Source organism: Hypanus sabinus, chromosome 1, assembly GCF_030144855.1.
Source record: "Hypanus sabinus isolate sHypSab1 chromosome 1, sHypSab1.hap1, whole genome shotgun sequence".
NCBI classification, from domain to species: Eukaryota; Metazoa; Chordata; class Chondrichthyes; order Myliobatiformes; family Dasyatidae; genus Hypanus; species Hypanus sabinus.
In genome coordinates, this window is record NC_082706.1 from 13,032,523 (window position 1) to 13,052,917 (window position 20,395).

The 20,395-nt window shown below is 38.9% G+C and overlaps 1 protein-coding gene across 3 annotated transcripts; it reads right to left on the minus strand.

Annotated features, from left to right (window-relative positions):
• Positions 1-185: 185 nt before the first annotated feature.
• LOC132391466 (heterogeneous nuclear ribonucleoprotein H3-like) lies at positions 186-19,940 on the minus strand. 3 transcript variants are annotated; one of them, XM_059964714.1, is made up of 12 exons: positions 19,831-19,940; positions 17,954-18,065; positions 15,599-15,754; positions 14,048-14,191; positions 11,065-11,203; positions 8,071-8,258; positions 7,707-7,817; positions 6,975-7,096; positions 5,478-5,613; positions 4,992-5,099; positions 1,590-1,697; positions 186-1,379 (listed from the first exon to the last, which is right to left on the minus strand). In XM_059964714.1, the coding sequence occupies exons 2-12, from the start codon at positions 18,030-18,032 to the stop codon at positions 1,291-1,293; spliced, it is 1,380 nt and encodes a 459-aa protein (XP_059820697.1). In that variant the 5' UTR covers positions 18,033-18,065; positions 19,831-19,940; the 3' UTR covers positions 186-1,290. The 3 variants fall into 3 exon arrangements, with proteins under 3 accessions (XP_059820697.1, XP_059820714.1, XP_059820706.1); XM_059964731.1 differs by lacking the exon at positions 19,831-19,940 and adding an exon at positions 19,692-19,830; XM_059964723.1 differs by lacking the exon at positions 19,831-19,940 and adding an exon at positions 19,689-19,827.
• Positions 19,941-20,395: the final 455 nt, after the last annotated feature.

Below are 20,395 nucleotides of genomic sequence, written 5' to 3' on the forward strand. Positions count from 1 at the left end.
TTGCAAGCCCCCCTCCCCAAAGCAAGCACTAAATTTGTGCAGATAGCATTGCCACACAAGCTGTGCCAGTTTCACCATGACAAAGTGCAGAAGATTCCCTGTGCAAACTTTTGCGTAGAACTATAACCAGTTCACTAGAGCAATTTTCCTTTTCACACCATGAACAGACATTGGCTATGCCAGAGTTCTGAAATTACACTTTATTATATTTACCATTAGAAATGTACAGTAAGTAATCTTTCACAGATGTTTGACAAAATGTGCACATTTCAGAAACTGCACATTGAAGTGCCAAAGGCAATGAATTTTATTTGTCAAACAATAGTAACCCAAAAAAGCACCTCTTGTAGAAAGGTACAAATATACAGTTCTCTTTTTAAAACTACATTGCTAACAATCAAAAAATGAATCAGGTTAAAATTCCAAGTGAACCAGACATATTAAAAAATTAACATAGCAACTGTTGGTAAAAACATTTGCTGAAATCCAAATGCTAAACACTGAAGAATCCACTGAAACAACTGGATGGGTGACAGCTCATATCTCAACACCTGCTCAATTTGAACATTAGAGCATTCAAGGAAGTCACAACTGGATGAAAGCCCTGCAATGGAATGGGCCAGGAGCTGCCCCATTTCAATCCAACTGAGTACCATGACTGCATGACTAGAGGATAATGGAGACAAAAAATAAACAGGATGACAAGAAAAAAAAACAAACAGAACATGGAACAATACCGGCCAATACGGTAAAAAATAAACTTCCAAAGTCATGTTTACTAAATGCTCATTATTGCAGCATAACAACACTGAGCAGATTAAACATTACAGTGGTTGAGCTTCTGGTTGTCTGCATGTAAAAAGACCATGAACCTCACCACATATCAAATAGTATCCAAAGTGTAAGATTGTATACAATCACACAACTTGCTCCATTTGAATTTTTAAATGATCCAAGTTGGATTTAAAGTAACAAAGCAAGTTCAAAAGAAGCTTTGCATTAGATGTTTACTTTGATTTGCCACATTTACTCAAGTCAAAATTTCAAAAATTTCTCCCTTTCACTATCAGGTCAAATCCCGATGCTTCAAATTATGTTACCCAATATTGGGCAATATTTCAAGATTTTTTACACCAAAACCTGTAAAAAAAAATAAAAAGAACTGCAAAGTAGCTCTATTAGTAAAAATATTACTGCTTGGAAGAAAACAGTGCTGCTGCATTGGTCATTCATTATGTGGCAGTCCTAGGGTTCTTGAAGCTTCTGATTCATAGCCCAACCACTAACAGTTCACATTCTCCATCCAGTCATGTTTGCGTCCACGTTACCCATTCCCATGGTCTGATTGTTGGAATATCCTCCTGCCACAGCACCATAGCCTGTAATTTAAACAGCAAATCTTGTTTTAAAAGTATCAATTTCTTTGTCCGTAATTGTCATACTTGTTCAGCTTGATTTACACAATGCCCGCAAAAGTAGAGGGGTTATGAAATGTTCTGAAGTTAATTGTTTCATCCCTATTTAAGGTTTTATTATAACTGGCAGCCAATGACTCCCCAAAGCAGCGTTCAAGTCGGAACTTCACTTACCATATCCACGTGCATTTGCAGAATTTCCATAGCCCGCATAATTATTTCCCATGTTGCCATAGCTATTTCCCATACCCTGATCATTATGCCCATAGCCTCCTTGATTACCTGTCAGAAATAACAAGAAAAAATACACCTGATTATCCTCACCCTATCTTCAGTAGAGCAATCACCATTTAGCCGCTGATACGCACGCCATTTAAACAGCAATGTCCCTGCATAAAGTTATTCTATTTGTGAGTACAATAAACAAATGCAAAAAATATCAAGTATTAGCTATCTCTACTGAAGACTTTCAGCATACCATGAAACACAGGAACAGAATTAAGCCATTCAGCCCACCAAGTGTACTCCACCATGACTGACTTATTTTCCCCAGTGTATAGTCTAACATAGTGGTCACCAACCTTTTTAAGCCCAAGATCCCCTACCTCAGCCTCAGTGAAAGGCAAGATCGACCTACTAAATCATTTAGAGAAAAAACAGCTGAGACTGTACTTCCAACTTGAGGCCCTTTATTTGGGCTAATTGTATTTTAATTACACAAGATACTTTTGTCAAATTCTCAAATTAATTCAACCAAGAAAACACTAACTAGCCTATCAAACAGGCCATAACGGCATCCAGCTCATCCAATAATGCCTTGCTGAAGTGCTTTTGCTCGAATCAAGTTTATCAGTTTGACCACCAGTGTCATTACATGAGAAAAGTCCAAGACCTTCCCAGCCAAGGTCTGCTGATGAATCACATGGTGATAATCCAGGAAGTCAGGAAAATCAGGATCATTATGGCACAGTGCTATAAAAAACCAACGTGCACACGGCTCATTGCTGGGCATCAGTAGTAATTGCTACCAGTTTATGAATGGGGATGTCATTTTCACAGACTTTTTTTTTAAACTCATTGCAAATATCCTCACCTCTTGTTCTTATTGGAGCATAAAAGTTGCATTGTAACCAAAACTATGTAGTCAGCTTTGTGTTTACTATGCATGTATCCAATTTAGTAGGAGAATGAAATCTTAAGAATGTAGAAGATAATGGTGTGTTAATGAGAGGTTAGCTAAGAGATGTAGATTATGTAGTCAGCTTTGTGTTTGCTATGCATGTATCCAATTTAGTAGAATGAAATCTTAAGAATGTAGTAGACAATGGTGTGTTAATGAGAGGTAGCTAAGAGATGTAGATGATAATGGTGTGTAAATGAGGTAGCTAAGAGATGTAGATTATAATGGTGTGTTAATGAGAGGTAGCTAAAAGATGTAGATTATAATGGTGTGTTAATGAGAGGTAGCTAAGAGATGTAGATTAGAACATGATTAAGTTAGTGGGTAGAAACAATAGTGGCTGATGTACTTGTGATACACAACTGTAGATCGAATGGATATGCTAATGCAACTAAACCAGGAGATTGCTATAAAAAAATGCTATGTACAAGGTGGGCAATCAGCAACTAGCTCAATGACTGTCTCAGCTTTGATTTGCAAACTAAAGTTTAACCCTTCTTGAAGAATCTTGTGTCTCCTGGTCGGTTGTGGGGCAGGAGAAACCACGACATTCTCTCTTTTAAGTGCAAAAGAGTGAGCAAGTCCTCCGCTGTAAAATCCTGGAAAGCCATTCTGACAAATACAATAAGCTGAGCTGTTTGCATTACATCCAGGGATTCATAGAGTGACAAGTCCTTTAACACTTGTCGATCCACGTCCTTTGACCAGCATGTTTGATGGGCCTTCAACCCTGATTTCAGCTCCTCAACTTTCCTGGTATTGGTAAACTGTTACTGAGATACTAGTATAAGTTTCAGAGGTAAGCAAGCTAATGAGTCCACTGTTTTTGTTTCCCATTTCTTTTATATTTGGGGAATGCTGGAATTTAAAGGGGGAGAAGTGTTGTAATGTGAGCATTATAAAGTTAATACCAATTAGGACTGTGGCAATTTAGCAATACTCCTGCTATGGAAAGCTGTTTGTAAAGAGAAATTGTTTCCAGGGTTGCGGAGTTTTCCTTACAGGTTTTTCTGCCCGGTGTGCATTAGTGAAAACCTCTATGTGAATATCGTTTTACCGTCCTAGATAGAGTTGCTCCTTTTGGGCATGAAGTTGTCGAGTGGTCCTTTTCCAAAGTAGAAGTTACTACATATTTGCATCAACAGGTTTATCAGGGTGGGTGGGTGGGTGGGGGTGGGGGTGTGTCTGTGTCTGTGTGTGTGTTTACGAAGTCTCAAAGATCAACCGGTCGGCAACCACTAGTCTAACATATGCTGTTTCAGACAACACAGGACCCCTCCATCCTGTCCCTTTGGAAACTAGTCATCGTAGCATTTTTCAAACCTGGTTTAAGTTAAACATGACAAACTAACTTTCTTAAACACCTCTACAACCAAGTAAATCTTTAAAATGTATTGACAACTCAATAGCCCATTACACATCACCCACTGATTGAAAAAAAATGTTCAAACATGATAAAGGAAACCACCTTTCAAGTTTTCCAAGTGGCTCAGCACCTGGATCTCATTGTCCCTTTAAACTCATTGGTTTCAGTGTAAATTTACAAACAGCAGTATACAAGAGTACTATCAAAGTTTAGAAAATCTACCAACAGAGCACAGCCCTGAGGGTGCTGGATTACTGTACTTTTACTGTCTGTCCTCTTAAAATTGACATCCTCAATTACTGAGACTGGTAATTTTACTTCAAAAATTTAATTTTTATTAGAAAGAATTAATTTGAAAACTATGACAGAAATCATTTATGTTAAAAAGGAAGCTTGATGACAATAATACCATTTTAATAGTCGACATTTCAGGCTGAGGCCATTCTTCAAGATCTGATGAAAGTTCTTGGCCCGAAATATCATTGTTTCCTCCCTTTTATAGGCACTGCCTGCCTGCCTGACCTGTTGAGCTTCTCCAGGCAATATGTGTGGATTTCCAGCATCTGCAAAAACTCACGTTTGCACTGCCTGCCTGCCTGACCTGTTGAGCTTCTCCAGCATTGTGTGTGGATTTCCAGCATCTGCAAAAACTCATGTTTATATTGGCCATGTCAATGAAATATACTTTAGCTATCATTTGTCATCTAAAGATTTAAGTACATTCGGTTAAAACCAGTAAAATAACTGTCCCATTCAAATTTGTGCCCAATTCTAATGCTTTTCAATTTTTTTTGCGTGTTCCTGTGCTTGAAACCTGCCAGTTTACTGTCTAGTGAAAAGAACTGACTGCCTCTAAATAATGTTAATAAGCTGACAATCTGAGAAAGTTGGCAGTGATCTCCAGACATCCATTTACAAATGTGCTAGTTGTCAGGACCACCTATCTAATGGACAGTTATTGAAAACCTTCACGTTTTACCAAATTAAGTTAAATGATGAAGTTAGAAATCAAGTCAAAACTGATAATCACCTCCATATTGATCCATACCCATATCACCCATTCTATGTGCTCCATAGCCACCAAAGCCACTTCCCATATTGGCAGTGGAGTCGAGGAAAAGCTCAATATATCGATGCTCTGAAAAAAACAATTAATAATGCACAATTTCTCCTTACACAGCAGTTTCAGTATGAACAATGTGGTCAAAATTAATGAGCACAAATTTGAATATTAACATCTTACAATAGGTATTAGAAAAGTTGCAGTGGACCAAATACACAAAATAGAAACTAAAACTGAATCTACAAGGTACAGATTTTACAACCAAAGAACCTAAAATCAGATATGCAGCACTAGTCTAATTTTCATTAATAAACCTTAGATGATAGGTTATATAGATTAAAGGCTGCTGCTCAAGATAGTATGTCCAAGTTGATGTTGATCACATTTAAGCACAATATACCTTTGATAACGTTTGATCAGATATGCACTTACAGAACTAGACAAATTACTCACGCATATGTGCTTTGTCTTTAGACATGGCTGCAACAGCATCTTCATGAGTAGCAAACTCAACATCAGCTTCTCCAGTCAGGCGCCCATCTGAGCCATATTCAAAGTTGATCTTTACAGGAATCAGTGGTGAAAAGAACTATTGGGAAATAGAAGTGATAATTGTCAACAAGCAATGGTTACTCCCACCCACGACAGAACATAATATAAATGGCAAGACTCTTGACGGTGTGGAGGATCTGAGCAATCTTGGGGTCCATGTTGACAGGACACTAAAAACTGCTGCACAGGTTGACAGTGTTGTTAAGGCGGTGTATGGTGTATTGGCATTCATCAACTGTGGGATTGAGTTCAAGAGCCGTGAGGTAATGTTACAGTACTTTAAGACCTTGGTCAGACCCCACTTGGGAGTACTGTGTTCAGTTCTAGTCACCTCACTACAAGCAAGATGTGGATACTATAAAGAGTGCAGAGAAGATTTACAAGGATGTTGCCTGGTTTGGAGGGCGAACCTTATGAGAATAGTTTGAATGTACTTGGCCGTTTCTTCTTGGAGCAACAAAGGATGAGAATTGACCTGATCAAGGTGCATACGAGGGGCATTGATAGTGTGGATAGCCAGAATCTTTTTCCCAGGGCTGAAATGGTTAACATGAGGGGGCATAGTTTAAGGTGCTTGGAAACAGGTACCGAGGGGATGTCAAGGAAAAGTTTTTCACCAAAATAGTGGTGGGTGCGTGGAATGCACTGCCAGCAGCAGTGGTGGAAGTGGATTCAATAGTCTGTTAAGAGCCTCTTAGATACGTACATGGAGCTTAGAAAAATAGAGGGCTATGCTCTAGGGAAATTCTAAGTAGTCTCCGGAATAGGTTACATGGTCGGCATAACATTATGGGCCGAAGGGCCTGCAATGTGCTGTAAATTTCAATGTTCTAAGTCAGTGATCCCCAACCACCGTTCTAAGTTAAAGGAAATCATTCTTACCATCAATGCTCAAGGAACTGGGGCCATCACCACTCCAAAGCATGTGCTACCGGGCTGCATCATTTCCTCGCGGCCCAGTAGCATATGCTTTGCTGCCCTGGTGGTTGGGGACCACTATTCTAAGTTAAAGGAAATCATTCTCATCACCAGTGCTCAAGGAACTGGTGCCAATATAGAGTATAGCCAGTTAACATTCTTAGCCAAGCATAAAACAATACAATACTTCAAAACTCAACTTAAGAGCTAACCAATTTACATATCAGTGCTAAATAGAGTCATGTTCTGAGTTGTGGCTGCTTGACATGACAAGAGCTTCCACCAAAATTCAGCTTGAGTTGTTTCAGATGAAAACTTAGTTTTAGTGCTTCTTTTCTACTTTTTTTTGTTTAAGAAAGTCACAGGTGTATCTATTTGGGAAATAAAACACTCAGATAACAAAGGTAATGAGACCCTTCCTGATCATTTCAAATTTAGGTTAAATTTAGTGAGGAATACAATTCTCAAAATTCCACTTACATCAGCAACATCACTTTCTGTAGCTCTAAATGGTAATCCTCTCATGTGTACATAATGACCTGCACCATTCTGATAAAGTGGGCTGGCATCTCCTGCTCCACCATAACCACGGTTACCCATCCCTGTAAATTTTCAACATTGATAGAAACATGAGGGACTAAACCCAGGATGTAAAGCAAACAAATTTAACATATAATGCAACAAATTAAAAGTACAAATCAAATAATCAATTATATCTATGCAGGTCTCCAGAGAGGAGCGTTTCCATCATGCTACAGGGCCGGTACTGTGTTATACTGTTTTAAATTTCTTTAAGACCCTTAGAGTAATGAACTAATTTATTCTTTGAAAGAACTTTTCATAAAGCCCAAAATTTAAAAAAAACAATGCAAGTTTCACTTTGGGGTAATCTAGTATGACGCAACTCGTAGAGCTGCTGCCATTGCATCACCCCCAGCTCCAGCAATCCTAACTTCCTTTCTCATTCAATGCTTTGCTTTCACAATGCAAAGGCAAGCCAGTTGGTAGGTTCTTTTGGCCAGTTGTAAATTGCCACTCTTATGGAGTAGTTGCAGATGGAGAATAACACAGGATTATAAATAATGGCTACTGTGGGCTAAAAGACCAATTCCCATCCCATGGTATATGCTATAACTCCCCGTTCATATAGCTTTATATAACTATATGCTTCAATGTACCTACTAGGGAAAAAAGCCAAACTGAGTTTCATACCTCTATCCATCATTCCAACTCCTCTCATATTGTGTCCAAATCCATCACGTCCATAACCATAGCCATAAGCATAACCATCATTATAACCATAGTCCTCAAAATTGCCATAACCTAGAATAAAAGGAACATTTTACAATATGACCTAAAAATAAGTTGTGGAACTAAAAGTCCTTTAAGATATTACTGAAAACCTGTGAGTGGTGAAGACCCAATTAGAGAGCATCTTGTTTGCCTAGACACAAACAGCACATGAATTCTAGAGGCACAAGCTAACAGGAGTAAATTCACACAAAATGAAACTCATGCCGATTGATAATTAACACAGCATTAATTTGTAACATACCGAATAAAAAAAATCACTTACCACCACCATATACAGAGCCCCGCCGTGTACGGTCATACATGTCTCCTCTCATCGGACCTGGACCACCATAGCCACTTCTTCCACCCATTGGTCGGTCATAGGGCCCTGGACGTTGTCCCATAAACCTTCTTGGAGGATCCTGATAAGTTCGAATCTCCCCTCTACTGCTTCTGAAGATTTCAATATACCTGAACAGCCACAATTAATATTATTAGCTTGGGATTATGACATCTTAAAAACTGAGTTACAATGTTAATGGCACAACTGTGGATTTCTCTGGTGAAAAGAATCACAAAACTCCCATTGTTCATTTTTGGCTACATTGCCCTAACCCACTTTTAAACTGACAATAAATCACAACTACAAAATATTCTCAATGTGCACACTTAACATTAGAAAAAAAAATCTTGTCCCCAATTCAAGTGGATAGTCCTTGTCATTCTTCATTACAGAAACCATCTAGAACGTCGTACCAACATGGTTCAAGATAAAGTATACTTGACTCCCAGTTTGTGGCATTACTATACTTTCAGATTGTGCGTGATAAACTAATGGCACTTAGCATTAGTTAACAGAAGTTATGAAATTTTTAAAAAGGTGCTCATCATTTACAACATTCAAGTGGAAATAAGAGATCTTGGAACATTCAAGATCAGTAACAGACTTGTTAATTAGAAGGAAAGTGAAAACATGGTTAACTTTTCACCAGAGCAATCAATCTACTTTGTCTTAGCATGGTTAATATTTATATTGAATAAATACAATAGCCATAAAAATAGCTGATTTCCTTTAACAATAAATCTATTAGATTAAATGTCTGACTTGTTACAACACATTGGAACCAAGGGAGTGAATAGCTAAATTGAAAATTAGAGGTGGATTTAAGAGGCATGTGTGCTCTTAAAGACAGAAGAAGAAATCCACTCAAGGTTAATGAAAGTCACACAAGTGAAGGCCATTAAGCACTCTTCACCACTTAATATGATTATGGCTGCTCTGATGATTGTCCACTAGTGGTCGCCAACCCGTCGATCACGATTAACTAGTCCATCTTTGAGACTTTCCCAGTAGATCCCGAAAAAAAGAAAATACACTGAGAGCCGTGAAAACTAAATTGCAGAATAGACTGGACATGAGGAATCTGCTTCGAGTATCGCTGTATTCCCATCTTGTTTAACACCCCACCCCCCCGTCAGCCGGTCAGCAAGAATATTGTCAATATTAAACCAGTCTGCAGTGCAAAAAAAGGGTAGGCACCCCTGGTGTTTATACATTATTTCTACTTCTGGATTGCAGGGTTTTACTTATGGTCTTTTCTGCCGCGGTGCGCATGTGTGTAACTAATTGATCTGGGGTCGATCTTGCCTTTTATTAAGGCCAAGGTAGGGGATCTTGGGCTTAAAAAGGTTGGTGACCACTACTGTCCACTTTACTAACCAACTCCAACAATCTTTAGTTCTGTGGTTCAACAAACTCTTGTTTTTGAATGTCTGTCTATAAACTGTTGGAAAGCATTCCCAAAGAATTTGTCAGTTTAGTGGTCCTTCCACCCCACCCCAAGACCATTCCAGCAAACCCTACATTGCCTCGTTGAGGTATTATCTTTACACCTATTGTGCTAAGGCATCCAGAAATAACAAGATCACCTTGCATTCATCTAAATGTGAGTGTACAGGCCAAGTTTACAGTTTTCCTCCTAAGACAACACCCTTTGTCTTGTGAATCAACCGAAATGAACCATCTTTTCCACCATCTTCAAGGTAACTGCATCTGCAAGGACATAAAAGCTCACTGGCAACGCTTCCCTACTTTTGTTCTATATGGCTGTTGTGATAGACATTTCATGAATAAACAAGATGCACTTAAAACCAAAGAGAGCAAGTATATTCTCCAATGGTATTGTAGCCAATTTCAAATTGCAAGTTAGAAATCTGGGAGCAATTCATCAGCTGGACATTCAGAAAAATCTTAAGTCAATTAATCTTAAGTTAAAAGGTCAGCATAACATCATGGGCTGAAGGGGCTGTACTGTGCTGAAATGCTCCATGTCCTAACACTACTCTCCATAGATGCATTGCAAGATCAGCTACACTCAAACTGACGGCTGCAGATAAGGCTGTTGTGTTGTTTCTAATAAGCCTCAACTGTTCAGAGTTCTACTCAAATTTTAAAAATCATTATGAAAATTTCACGTCCCTCTCTAAAAATATGAATGTTAATGTTGTGACCAATTTAGTTTGGCCACAAACAAAACAGGCCTAGCAACACTAATGTGATGAGACTCCCAAGTTGTGTTAAGCACCAAGTCAGACATTTTGCTTCAAACAAAGCTTAGTGCAAGGTTGCGAAGTACACATAAGGAAATGTGACGAATTTCATCAATTGGGCATTAGCACCGACGCTTAAGTACAAATTCAAAAACTGATTTCAATCCAATGAAACATTGCATTCTCCAGTTGAATTGAATGCAAATCAGCAAGCTGTCTAGTCATCACCTTCCCATAGGTTAAATGATGACTGAAGCCTGCAGTGCTGTGCGTTTCATGCACTAAAATGAGAAAACAGAAGTTTTGCAATGTCATAATGGTTTGTAAATGTTACAAAAAATGTAATTTTATATAATTTAGTTAATCCAAATGTAACAAAATTATTTAAAAATCAAATCAAATTTAAACAATTGAAATTTTAGTGTTCATATCTATGATAATCCTAAACTGTAGAGCCCTCTGGATTTCTGAAATTATACAAGTTTAATATTGAAAATTAAAAATACACAAGTATAAATTCTGGCAGATTACATTTACCATTAACTTTCAACTCTGAGGGACCTACAGTTTAGGACATCTTTACACAATTCAGAAAAATCAGTTGAGTCCCACTGTTTTCCAAAGGCATGTGGGTGGTTTCACTATTTTCTCTTCAAGAATGAATGAATTCTGTAACCTGAACAAGTGGGCTTAAAGACATATCAGCCACCCTTCCGTCCATCCCCACCTGTGCCCTATTCTTTCCTTGTGTTTCCCCAGTGCTTTTTCAGCTATCTCCTTTGATGCAAACTGCACGAAGGCTTCCCCCGTGCTTCTCCCCTGGTAGTCCACCGGCAATGTTATCCCATTTGGCACGATTTCCAACCCTTCAACCCAAGGACAAATACCCCACAAGGGGAACAATATTAAAAATTGAAACATTCCTACTCTTATACACATACTACAGCATATCAAATGGCGAGTACGGATATCAGAATTGACTAAAGAGGCAAGAGGCAGTATAATGCTGTTTAAATAAAGCAAAGATAAATACAGGATTTCAATTAAAAACAGGCATGCACAGAATGTGGATGTTTAATCTTACCCCAATAGAACATGGGACATGGTTTAATTTATATGCCTGCAAAGACACCGTCCTTGCAATACTCCAGCTGACTTTTAACATTACATTAACAAATGTTTGAGTAACCTAAACACAGATAAAAGTTCATAAGAGGTGATTAATGTGTATTAAAAAAATAGGAAGGAGGAATACATCAAGTCCAGTATTTGTGTCACACTGCTACCAAGGCAATGGCATTCAGCTTGTACTGCAGCAGACTACTCTGCTGCTGGATGAAGTTCAAGGATTTCAATACGATGAACGAATAGTAAATCAGGGTCGCATGAGACGGAGTGAAACCTAAGTGGAGTTTCTGTACTCCTGCTCATAGTTGATCTTGGATTAAACAAAATCATTAACTAGACAATTTTATCTGGTTGTGAGCAATCAAATTCCAGTATTAGAGATTTGAAACTAGCTCACAATGACACCAATAGGTCAATGATACTCAACTGGAATGGACCACAGAAATTAAACCATCACACATTAATTCCATACCGAGTGACTGAATTTTTTAATCATTTCAAAATTAAAGGCATCAAGGTTTGCTTCTTAGGGTTGTACAATAAACCCAATCCAGATCCATTTGCTTTACATAATCAGCATCATACAGATAGTGAATGCATTTACCAAGCAAACTGTGTCAAGATAAATTTAGCATGGTCTTTAAATACAAGTGTTCATTTATACTGTCAGCTGCAAGTTACTGAATGTGAAGAAACAGCAAGGATTAGACCAGCTACCAGCTCAATAATCATGTGACTTGACTACTGCCCCAACCATATTTACTTGCTCATCTAGCTGATTTGCCTAGCATTTATTTAGGATTAAAATAATTTCAGTAAAATGTTTAACTGAACTAAACCACCCAATATCTTAAAATAACTGCATGGTAGCTTGTAGAAGCAATCAATTGCCTGCCGAGTCACCGAACCCCAAAAAGCCGATTTGTTATTACCAGTCTCCGTTAAATCACCACTTCTATGCCACAATTCCTACTCTTACCACCCAGTTATCCCTATGGTACTGCAAGTAGCGCTTTGCTATATCACATTGGTTGAAAATATTTACTGATTGTTTTGCACCTGAAATGTAACCACATGAGTAAAGAACCACCGACATGAAACTTAACTCAAAATGGTTGGCACTTTCAGGGGGGGGGGGGGGGGAAAGTAAACAACAAAAGCTTTGCAACACTCCTGGAAGAACTTAGATAGTCCACCAGTTGTTGAAAATGTCTGAATAATACTACTTTTTGTTATTACCTCAGTCTGTTCATCCTGTAAAAATTCTTCACAGACAGTAACTGAGACATCAGCAGCAAAGTAAAATGTTACATTCTTTTCGAAAGGATAAGTTGTAAACCAAGAATCTAAGCTAAGGGAGAACCACTGTATAATCATCCCTTTTGAGCTTCCCCACTTTGGCACAAGCTTGAAGGGTTGAGGGAACATTCAATGCATCTCTGTAGCAGACAGCTATAAGTGCATTATCCCAGTTTACATTTCCTCTGTTCAGAGTAAGTGCCCAACATTTGGTAGACACTTGCCCTACACTGGCAAAGCTGGGTTTGTAAATGCTCAGGACTGCAGACACACAACTGCATCTACTATCCTTCAGCGCAACTCTTTAGATTTCAAATTTTAGCACTACTGTACTGCCTGTACCAAGTGACCCAAACCTTAACTGGACTAACACTTGAGAAGGAATAGTTTAGAATAACAGCACCATGTTCAAATTATGGCTTGCATTGTAGTATGAATTCTAAACTACCAATGCTTATCGATAAATAAAGTGGTACAAGCCTGAATTTGTTGGATGTAGTTGGTAAAGTGAAGTATAGAATTCTGCCCTGCAAAATACATTTAGGCAATACTGTTGAAAAATTAACATAATGGGAATAGTTTTCTAAAGTATTCCTTCAATTAATATTAAGACACTATTGGTTCACAATACTGGACTCAAGGATTGATATTTCAGAAATCAGAACATCTTTAAATGGAAGCATGGAAAAGCAATGTTACAATTTTGTGATATTGGCCCCAGTTACGTCAAAGAAACTAAGTTACTATTTAGGCAACGAATCTAACCTATACTTCCAAAAATAACTTAACACTCCACTGTAAAATACAAATGTGCCTTAGAAACATGGTCCAATACTTCTTGCTGGAACTAAGCTAACTTGTGGGCTTTGTTCTACTATACATCCCAAATCTTCTTGTTCTTTAGCACATACATTTATGCCAATTGCATAAAACGTTGCCAAGACAACAAAAAGTGTCTTCTTTGTAAATCACTGCAATAAATTGTGAATTTTAGGAATCCTATTCAAATAAAAACCCTTGTGCCCAATATTATGTGCCACACTATGGAGTAAAGATTATAATGCTTCACTATCCCATCCCACCCCCCCCCCCAACTGATACAACACTGAATAAGCCTTGTACATCTATACCAAACATTGATCATTATTGCACAGCTTATGAATAGTCATTTATGAATATTCCCAATCCTTTCCCATTAAAAAATCTGCTTTAACATTATGACATTTAAACCCCATGTTCAAACATACGGCAGTCCAATACTGGAGGAAATAAACAATAAGTACCCGTAAAAAACTGTAAAATTTCCTCTTTGCTGCATCCAAATGGTAAGCCTCTAAGGCGTACAGTTCCATCACTTGTTGATTCTGTCTGACTTGGGTTAACGTGCTTTAGCACCCAGTCCATTTCGGTGGCTTTAGTCTCAAAGACTGCAAATACAAATTGAAATACTGAAATCTAAACAAATTATTCTTTGCAATGACAAGAACTATACCTGAATCAACAATCCAAGCATTCCCATTTTAGTGTACATTACATTTGTCTAACAGACAGCAAATACATTTAGCATAGAAAATAAATCCTTACAAATTTAAAATTTATCAAAAATTTATGCATGATTTATAATGCTAAGATTCATCTGACAATGTTCAAACATTGATTTTTATCTATATTGAACAGCTCAAGCCTAAAATCTATACTTGGAATTTTCCATTTCACCAACAATCCCTTCCTGCACCTGTGCCAAACAAATTCAATGGGATCAATATCACACTCCACCTACAGACAACTTTTATTACTCATCCCACCACCAGTGCAAAAGCTAATTCTATTGACATGTACACCCAAACTTGAATTGAACCTTACTTAATTTATGATTTCAATACCAGCTGCTTAAATGATCAAAACATTATATTTTATTACAGAGGTAAGCAAGGGGCTAGCTAAAATCTAGGTTCTCTGAAGGTTAAATACAGATTGTATAATCATTCATAAGCCCTCCTCCCCACTAGACTCTGCAATAGGCATTTCAATTCTTTTGCAATGTACTGCAAATTAACTAATTATTCAATAAGCATTCAGGACTTATGCCAAATCCTGAGGTACTCATAGGCCACAGTTGCAGTTGTTTTAACAGAAACATCTCAGGTTTCCAGCTGGATCACTAATGTATGCAAGTACATGTATCATTTTCCTTTGTAATTAAATTCCATTACATGTTCCCCATATTTCAACAGCAGATAAATAGTACCATGCCTTTTTATAAACAGCCAGCACCTCATCCACAATCACAAGGCACCAGTTACACAAACATGCGGAAAACAGAACATTAGATTAAAACAACGGGGTTTAAGCAACATAGAAGAAAGCCTGTCATCTAAATTAATCTTGATATCTATGAACAATCATTCCACTGCGCCCCCCCCCCCCCACCACACGCAAAAAAAAATTCTCCCAGCAGAATGAAAGGCATTGAGGCTAGAAATGGAGACATTATTCATCTGGCAGCATCTTGGGCTGGAAAAGGTAAAGAAAGGAGGGGCAAGAGCTTTATTAAAAGTTTTGGATTCAAACTAAATATGCAGAAACCACTGTAAGTCAAAGAGTATAGAAGGATGAACTGGATCTAGTGAAAGTTAGGAAAAAGTCATGGAATTTAGAAAATGGGAGGACAGTCAGATCATTGAAATAAACAATAGTCCCACAGCACTCAAGTATTTACTGATGTGTCAAACAGAAATATTGTTTCACTCATTACTTCATTAAGCACAAGGAATTCAGTAAATGAAACACTTGAGCTTGGGCTTTGGCAAGCCTACAACTTAAGATAAGCTTACCTTCAATGTATCTATGCCCCATGCTTTCTCGATCTTTTGCAAGGGCACATTTTATATCATCCTTAGATTCTAGCTGAATGTAAGCTTCTCCACTTGGACGGCCTTCTCTCAAATAAGTGAAATGAATCCCAGCAGTTCCATTTAATATTTTGCAATCTGTAAACAATGAATTACAGGCTTGTGATTTTAGGAAAAGGCAACATGGAAACAAGATAAAACATCAAATAGCATTTGGAGTAAAAAAAATCAAAAGCAAAGGCCATTATGGAAACTCTGAATCTACACAAATACTGGTTATTAACCAGCCTGCTGGCCTCTAATATTGAATATAGTCATAATATACAACCAAAGGTTGCAGGTAGTTGTAAAACGGAGAAAAATAAGACCACAAAACATAGGAGCAGAATTAGGCCATTCAGCCCAATTCTGTTCTGGCATCCCATAATGGCTGACTTATTACTCCCTTCAACCCCATTCTCCTGCCTTCTCTCCAGAACCCTTGATGCCCTTGCTAATCAAGAACCTATTAACATCCTCCTTAAATATACCCAATGACTTGGCATCCACAGTTGTCTGTGGCAATGAATTGCACAGATTCATTAACCTCTAGCTAAAGAAATTCCTCATCACCACTATTCTAGGATATGTATTTCTATTCAGAGGCTATGCCTTTATGTCCTAGACTCCTCCACTACAGGAAACATCCTCTCTATGTCCACTCGATCCAGGCTTTTCAACATCCAACAGGTTTCAATGAGGAACCCCCCCCCCCCCCCCCACAATTCTCATAGGCTCAGAGCCATCAAATGCTCCTCATCCCCAGGTTCATTTCATGAACCACCTCTGGATGGCAGCATACCCTTTCTTAGATATGGGACCAGAACTGCTCACAATACTCCAAGTACACGCTGACCAATGCCTTATGAAGCCCCAGTTTTACATCCTTGCTTTTATATTCTACTTTTCCCAAAATGAATGCTAACATTGCATTTGCTTTCCTTACTATCGACTCAACCTGCAAGTTTATCTTCAGGGAATCCTGCATAAGAACTCCCAAGTCCTTTTGCACCTTTGACTTCCTCTGTTTAGAAAATTGTCTACACCTTTGTTCGTTCTACCAAAGTGCACAACCATATACTTCCCTATGCTATATTCCATATGCCACTTCTTTGCCCATTCTCCTAATCTGTCCAAACTTCTGCAGACTCCCAACTTCCTCAACACTATTTGCCCCTCCACCTTTGTATCCTGCACAAACCTGACCACAAAGCCATCAATTCAATCTCTCATCATTGAGATGTGAAAAGAAGCAGCCCCAACAACTATCCCTGCAGAACTACACTAGTCACTCACAGTCAACCAAAAAAAGGCCCCCTTTATTCCCACCCTTTCCCTCCTGCCAGTCAACCAATCTTCTATTCACCTCTTTCCTACAATACAATGGGCTCTGATCTTCTAAGGCAGTCTCATGTGCAGCATCTTGTCAAAGGCCTTCTGAAGATCTAAGAAATCAACATCCACTGACTCTCTCCTTCGTCTATCCTGCCAGTTATTTCCTCAAAGAATTCCAACAGATTTGTCAGGCAAGGTCTAAAAACGATGCTGACTTTCTGTCTCTAAGTAACCTCACTGTGTGCATACATCTACTGCTACTTCTGGACACATCATCAGTGATGTTCCTGGAATCATCGGGTGTTTCGGGTCTTTCAGCATCATACACCCTTCTCCAGGTGACCCAGCTGGGGCTGATCAGACCCCAGCTTGTGTCCAGATGGCTAGCTATACATGACTCCATGGCTCCCCCCTCTTGAGCTACAGCCACCTTGAGGCCCTCCCTGCCGCATCGGTGGTACCGCAGATGGCTCTCCTCTTCCTCTCTCCCTCGATGCCCATATTGCTGTAGGCTCTGGCTAAGGAAGAGCCAAAACTTTATCCTTAATATTGGACTCCAACATCTTCCCAACCACTGAAATCAAACTAACTGACCTAAAATTTCCTTTCTTCTACCTCCCTCCCTTTTTAAAGAGTGGAGTGACATTTGTAATTTTCCAGTCCACCAGAACCATTTCAATTATAATTACTGGCAAGTATGATTGGAAAAAAAGTAGATGTAAAAAAAAATCAGCTTATAAGATAGGAGAAAATGGTTGGGCTACATAGAAATAAAGAGGGAGAATGACTTGTTGAGAATGCAGAGCATCAGGTGTTTGACAGGCCATAAGGCCTCATCCAGTATTGGTCCAAAATCTCAGTATTACTGTCCAAATATATATTAAACATCCAATTAAAATTTTTGAGCAAACTTCAGATTCCAAAATTTCAATTGCTGAACTGTTAAGAATAAATTCACAAAACCTGAAAAGAATCGCAACACTTCATCTGCAGTGCAGGACCATGGAAGCCCACGAATTCTGACAATGTAATCTTCTTCCATTTGAATGCACGACTCTGATCAATTAAGAAACGTCTGGAGAAAAAAGTTTTCGTTATCAGCTGCACAATGTTTCTAAAAATCAAGATATTAAAAGCACTTTTTAAAAATGGCTTTAAAAATAGCCCTTTTCCAAAACAAAGTGTTCAAAGTTGAAAGTAAATTTTATTGCAACACACACAAAGCACTGGAGGAACTCAGGTCAGACAGCATTAGACCAAAAGCATTCTTCAGGACTAAGAAAGGAGGAAGATGTCAGAATAAAAAGCTGGTGGGGAAGGGGAAGAGGCTAGCTGGAAGATGATAGGTGATGGCAGGTGAGCGTGGAAGGTCAAGGACTGAAGAATTTTATTATCAAAGTACCTAGGTTAGAACTCTGTGATTCATTTCCTGTTGGGTATACTTTTAAAAAATCTATAGGAACAATTGAAATGCAAATAAAAACTCTGGAGAACCAAGGCATTATAACTGTCAAACTGAACAAGAAGATAACAACTTAATAGAATTTAAAAGAATCCATAAACACCTCGTGGCCTGACAAATAACACAAAATTTTAAGATGGTAAATGTTTACCAAGGTAAAAAGTTTGGGCCAAGATTAAACTGCTTTACTTCAGTTCCAGATTGTGCTGCAGAAACACAATTTTAATGCGCACAGCCAGTGTCTTAATATTTTTGATTTTAAAAAGGACTTCCATGCATGAGGAAGAATTTTTAATGTAAAGAAAATTCTAATTTAAAATTCTAAGTCCTAATGCGATCGCTCAGATCTGCACATACAGAGCAACCAAATTCCTGGAACGAGAAAGGAAAGATCGCCCAAAAGAGTTAGTTCCTATATTCATTCACAAGAACTAGGGTCGAATTAACTAACTTAGTCTAGAATCGCTAGACAGTTCCAAAGAACAACAAACGTGGGGGAAAAAAATCGTCATCAGGTATGATCCCCAAAATCCGAGTCTCGGGTTTTAAATACATTCAAAAGTGGATTTGTAGATATTCCAGAGGAAAAGAGATTTAGAGCTAGCCAAATCGAGTTAAATATAATGGGGGGCCCAAACTACAGATTACTTGCAGGGCTAACACTGAAATCAATCCTGAACACAGAACACGAACCAACCTGAATCTGTCCAATTGACTACGGACGATGACAGGCAGCGAAATAGTGGGGGCTTTTAACGTGAGTGGTGGTGCCACCCAGAACTAAAGATCGGATAGTTGTGATTGAACAGTAAGCGTTGCGGGGAAACGCAAAAGCCTCAAGAAGAGGGAAGGCAGCCAAGTACTTATGTGTCATCATATGGAACCCTGAGATTCATTTATCTGTGGGAATATTCAGCAGATCTATAGAATAGCAATTATAACAGGATCAATGCGAGATCAGAGAGCACAAGACAACACAGTCCAAAAGCAAACTTCAAATAAATAACATTAAATTACTGCTGCAGGTAACCAAACCGAGCCGCTTTTCTGGCTGGCGCCCTGGGGAAAAGACTGGACGCGGGAGGGGAAAACTCGTCGAGGGCGCAAACCGTCCATTACACGGTGGCGCTCCGCAAAATGGCGGCCGCGCCTCACAACACAGCGTCCTGGTGTCCGGGCCCTCGCCACATCCACGCCCCCCACCCCCACCCCCCAGCCAGCCGGCCACCCACTCACCACCCTTCGCTCAGCCCGACCGTAACTTCAGCTGCTTTCTCTCCCTCTCCTCAGAATAAAAAACATGCTCGCTCCACCGCCTCGCGTCAGACGGCCGGCCTGAAGCGGACAATTGAGAGAAAAGCTGAAAACAACACCCTACCTTTAGCGCGCAGCTCAACGTTTGCCCCACGCGCACAGCGTACTTGCGTCATTACGTCGGAATGAAGCCCTACGCCGTCGTCAGTTACGGTTATTATTACGTTTTCTTTACATATACATAGACATATTCGGACTTTTATTTTAACTACATCTTTAGCTTAATATCTTTAGATGAAGCTTTTGAAACAATTTACAATTTTCTTCCCAAATATTCTCTTCATCAAAACAGTCGCCACAGAGCCCGCCTGATTGGGGAGCACGTTTTTGACGTTTCATGTCAAAGTGTCAATCAACAGATCTGTTTTTGCTTTAACCACTTGACAACTTTTTTAAAAAAAATTTTCACTCCATTCTTGAAAAGGGGAAAAAAGCACGCGGTAATAAACTCTCGTTCTGCGATTCTTGAGGGGATAAAAGTATTTTTCTAAACCGACTCCTGCTCCCCCTCTTGCTATTGGCTAAAAGGACACCCCGCCCGTTAGCTGGAGGGTATGCAGCTTCTGATTGGGTGCGTCGGGTGTCATTAAAAAAGCCTTGATTTGCATAATAACTCGCTGTGGCAAGTT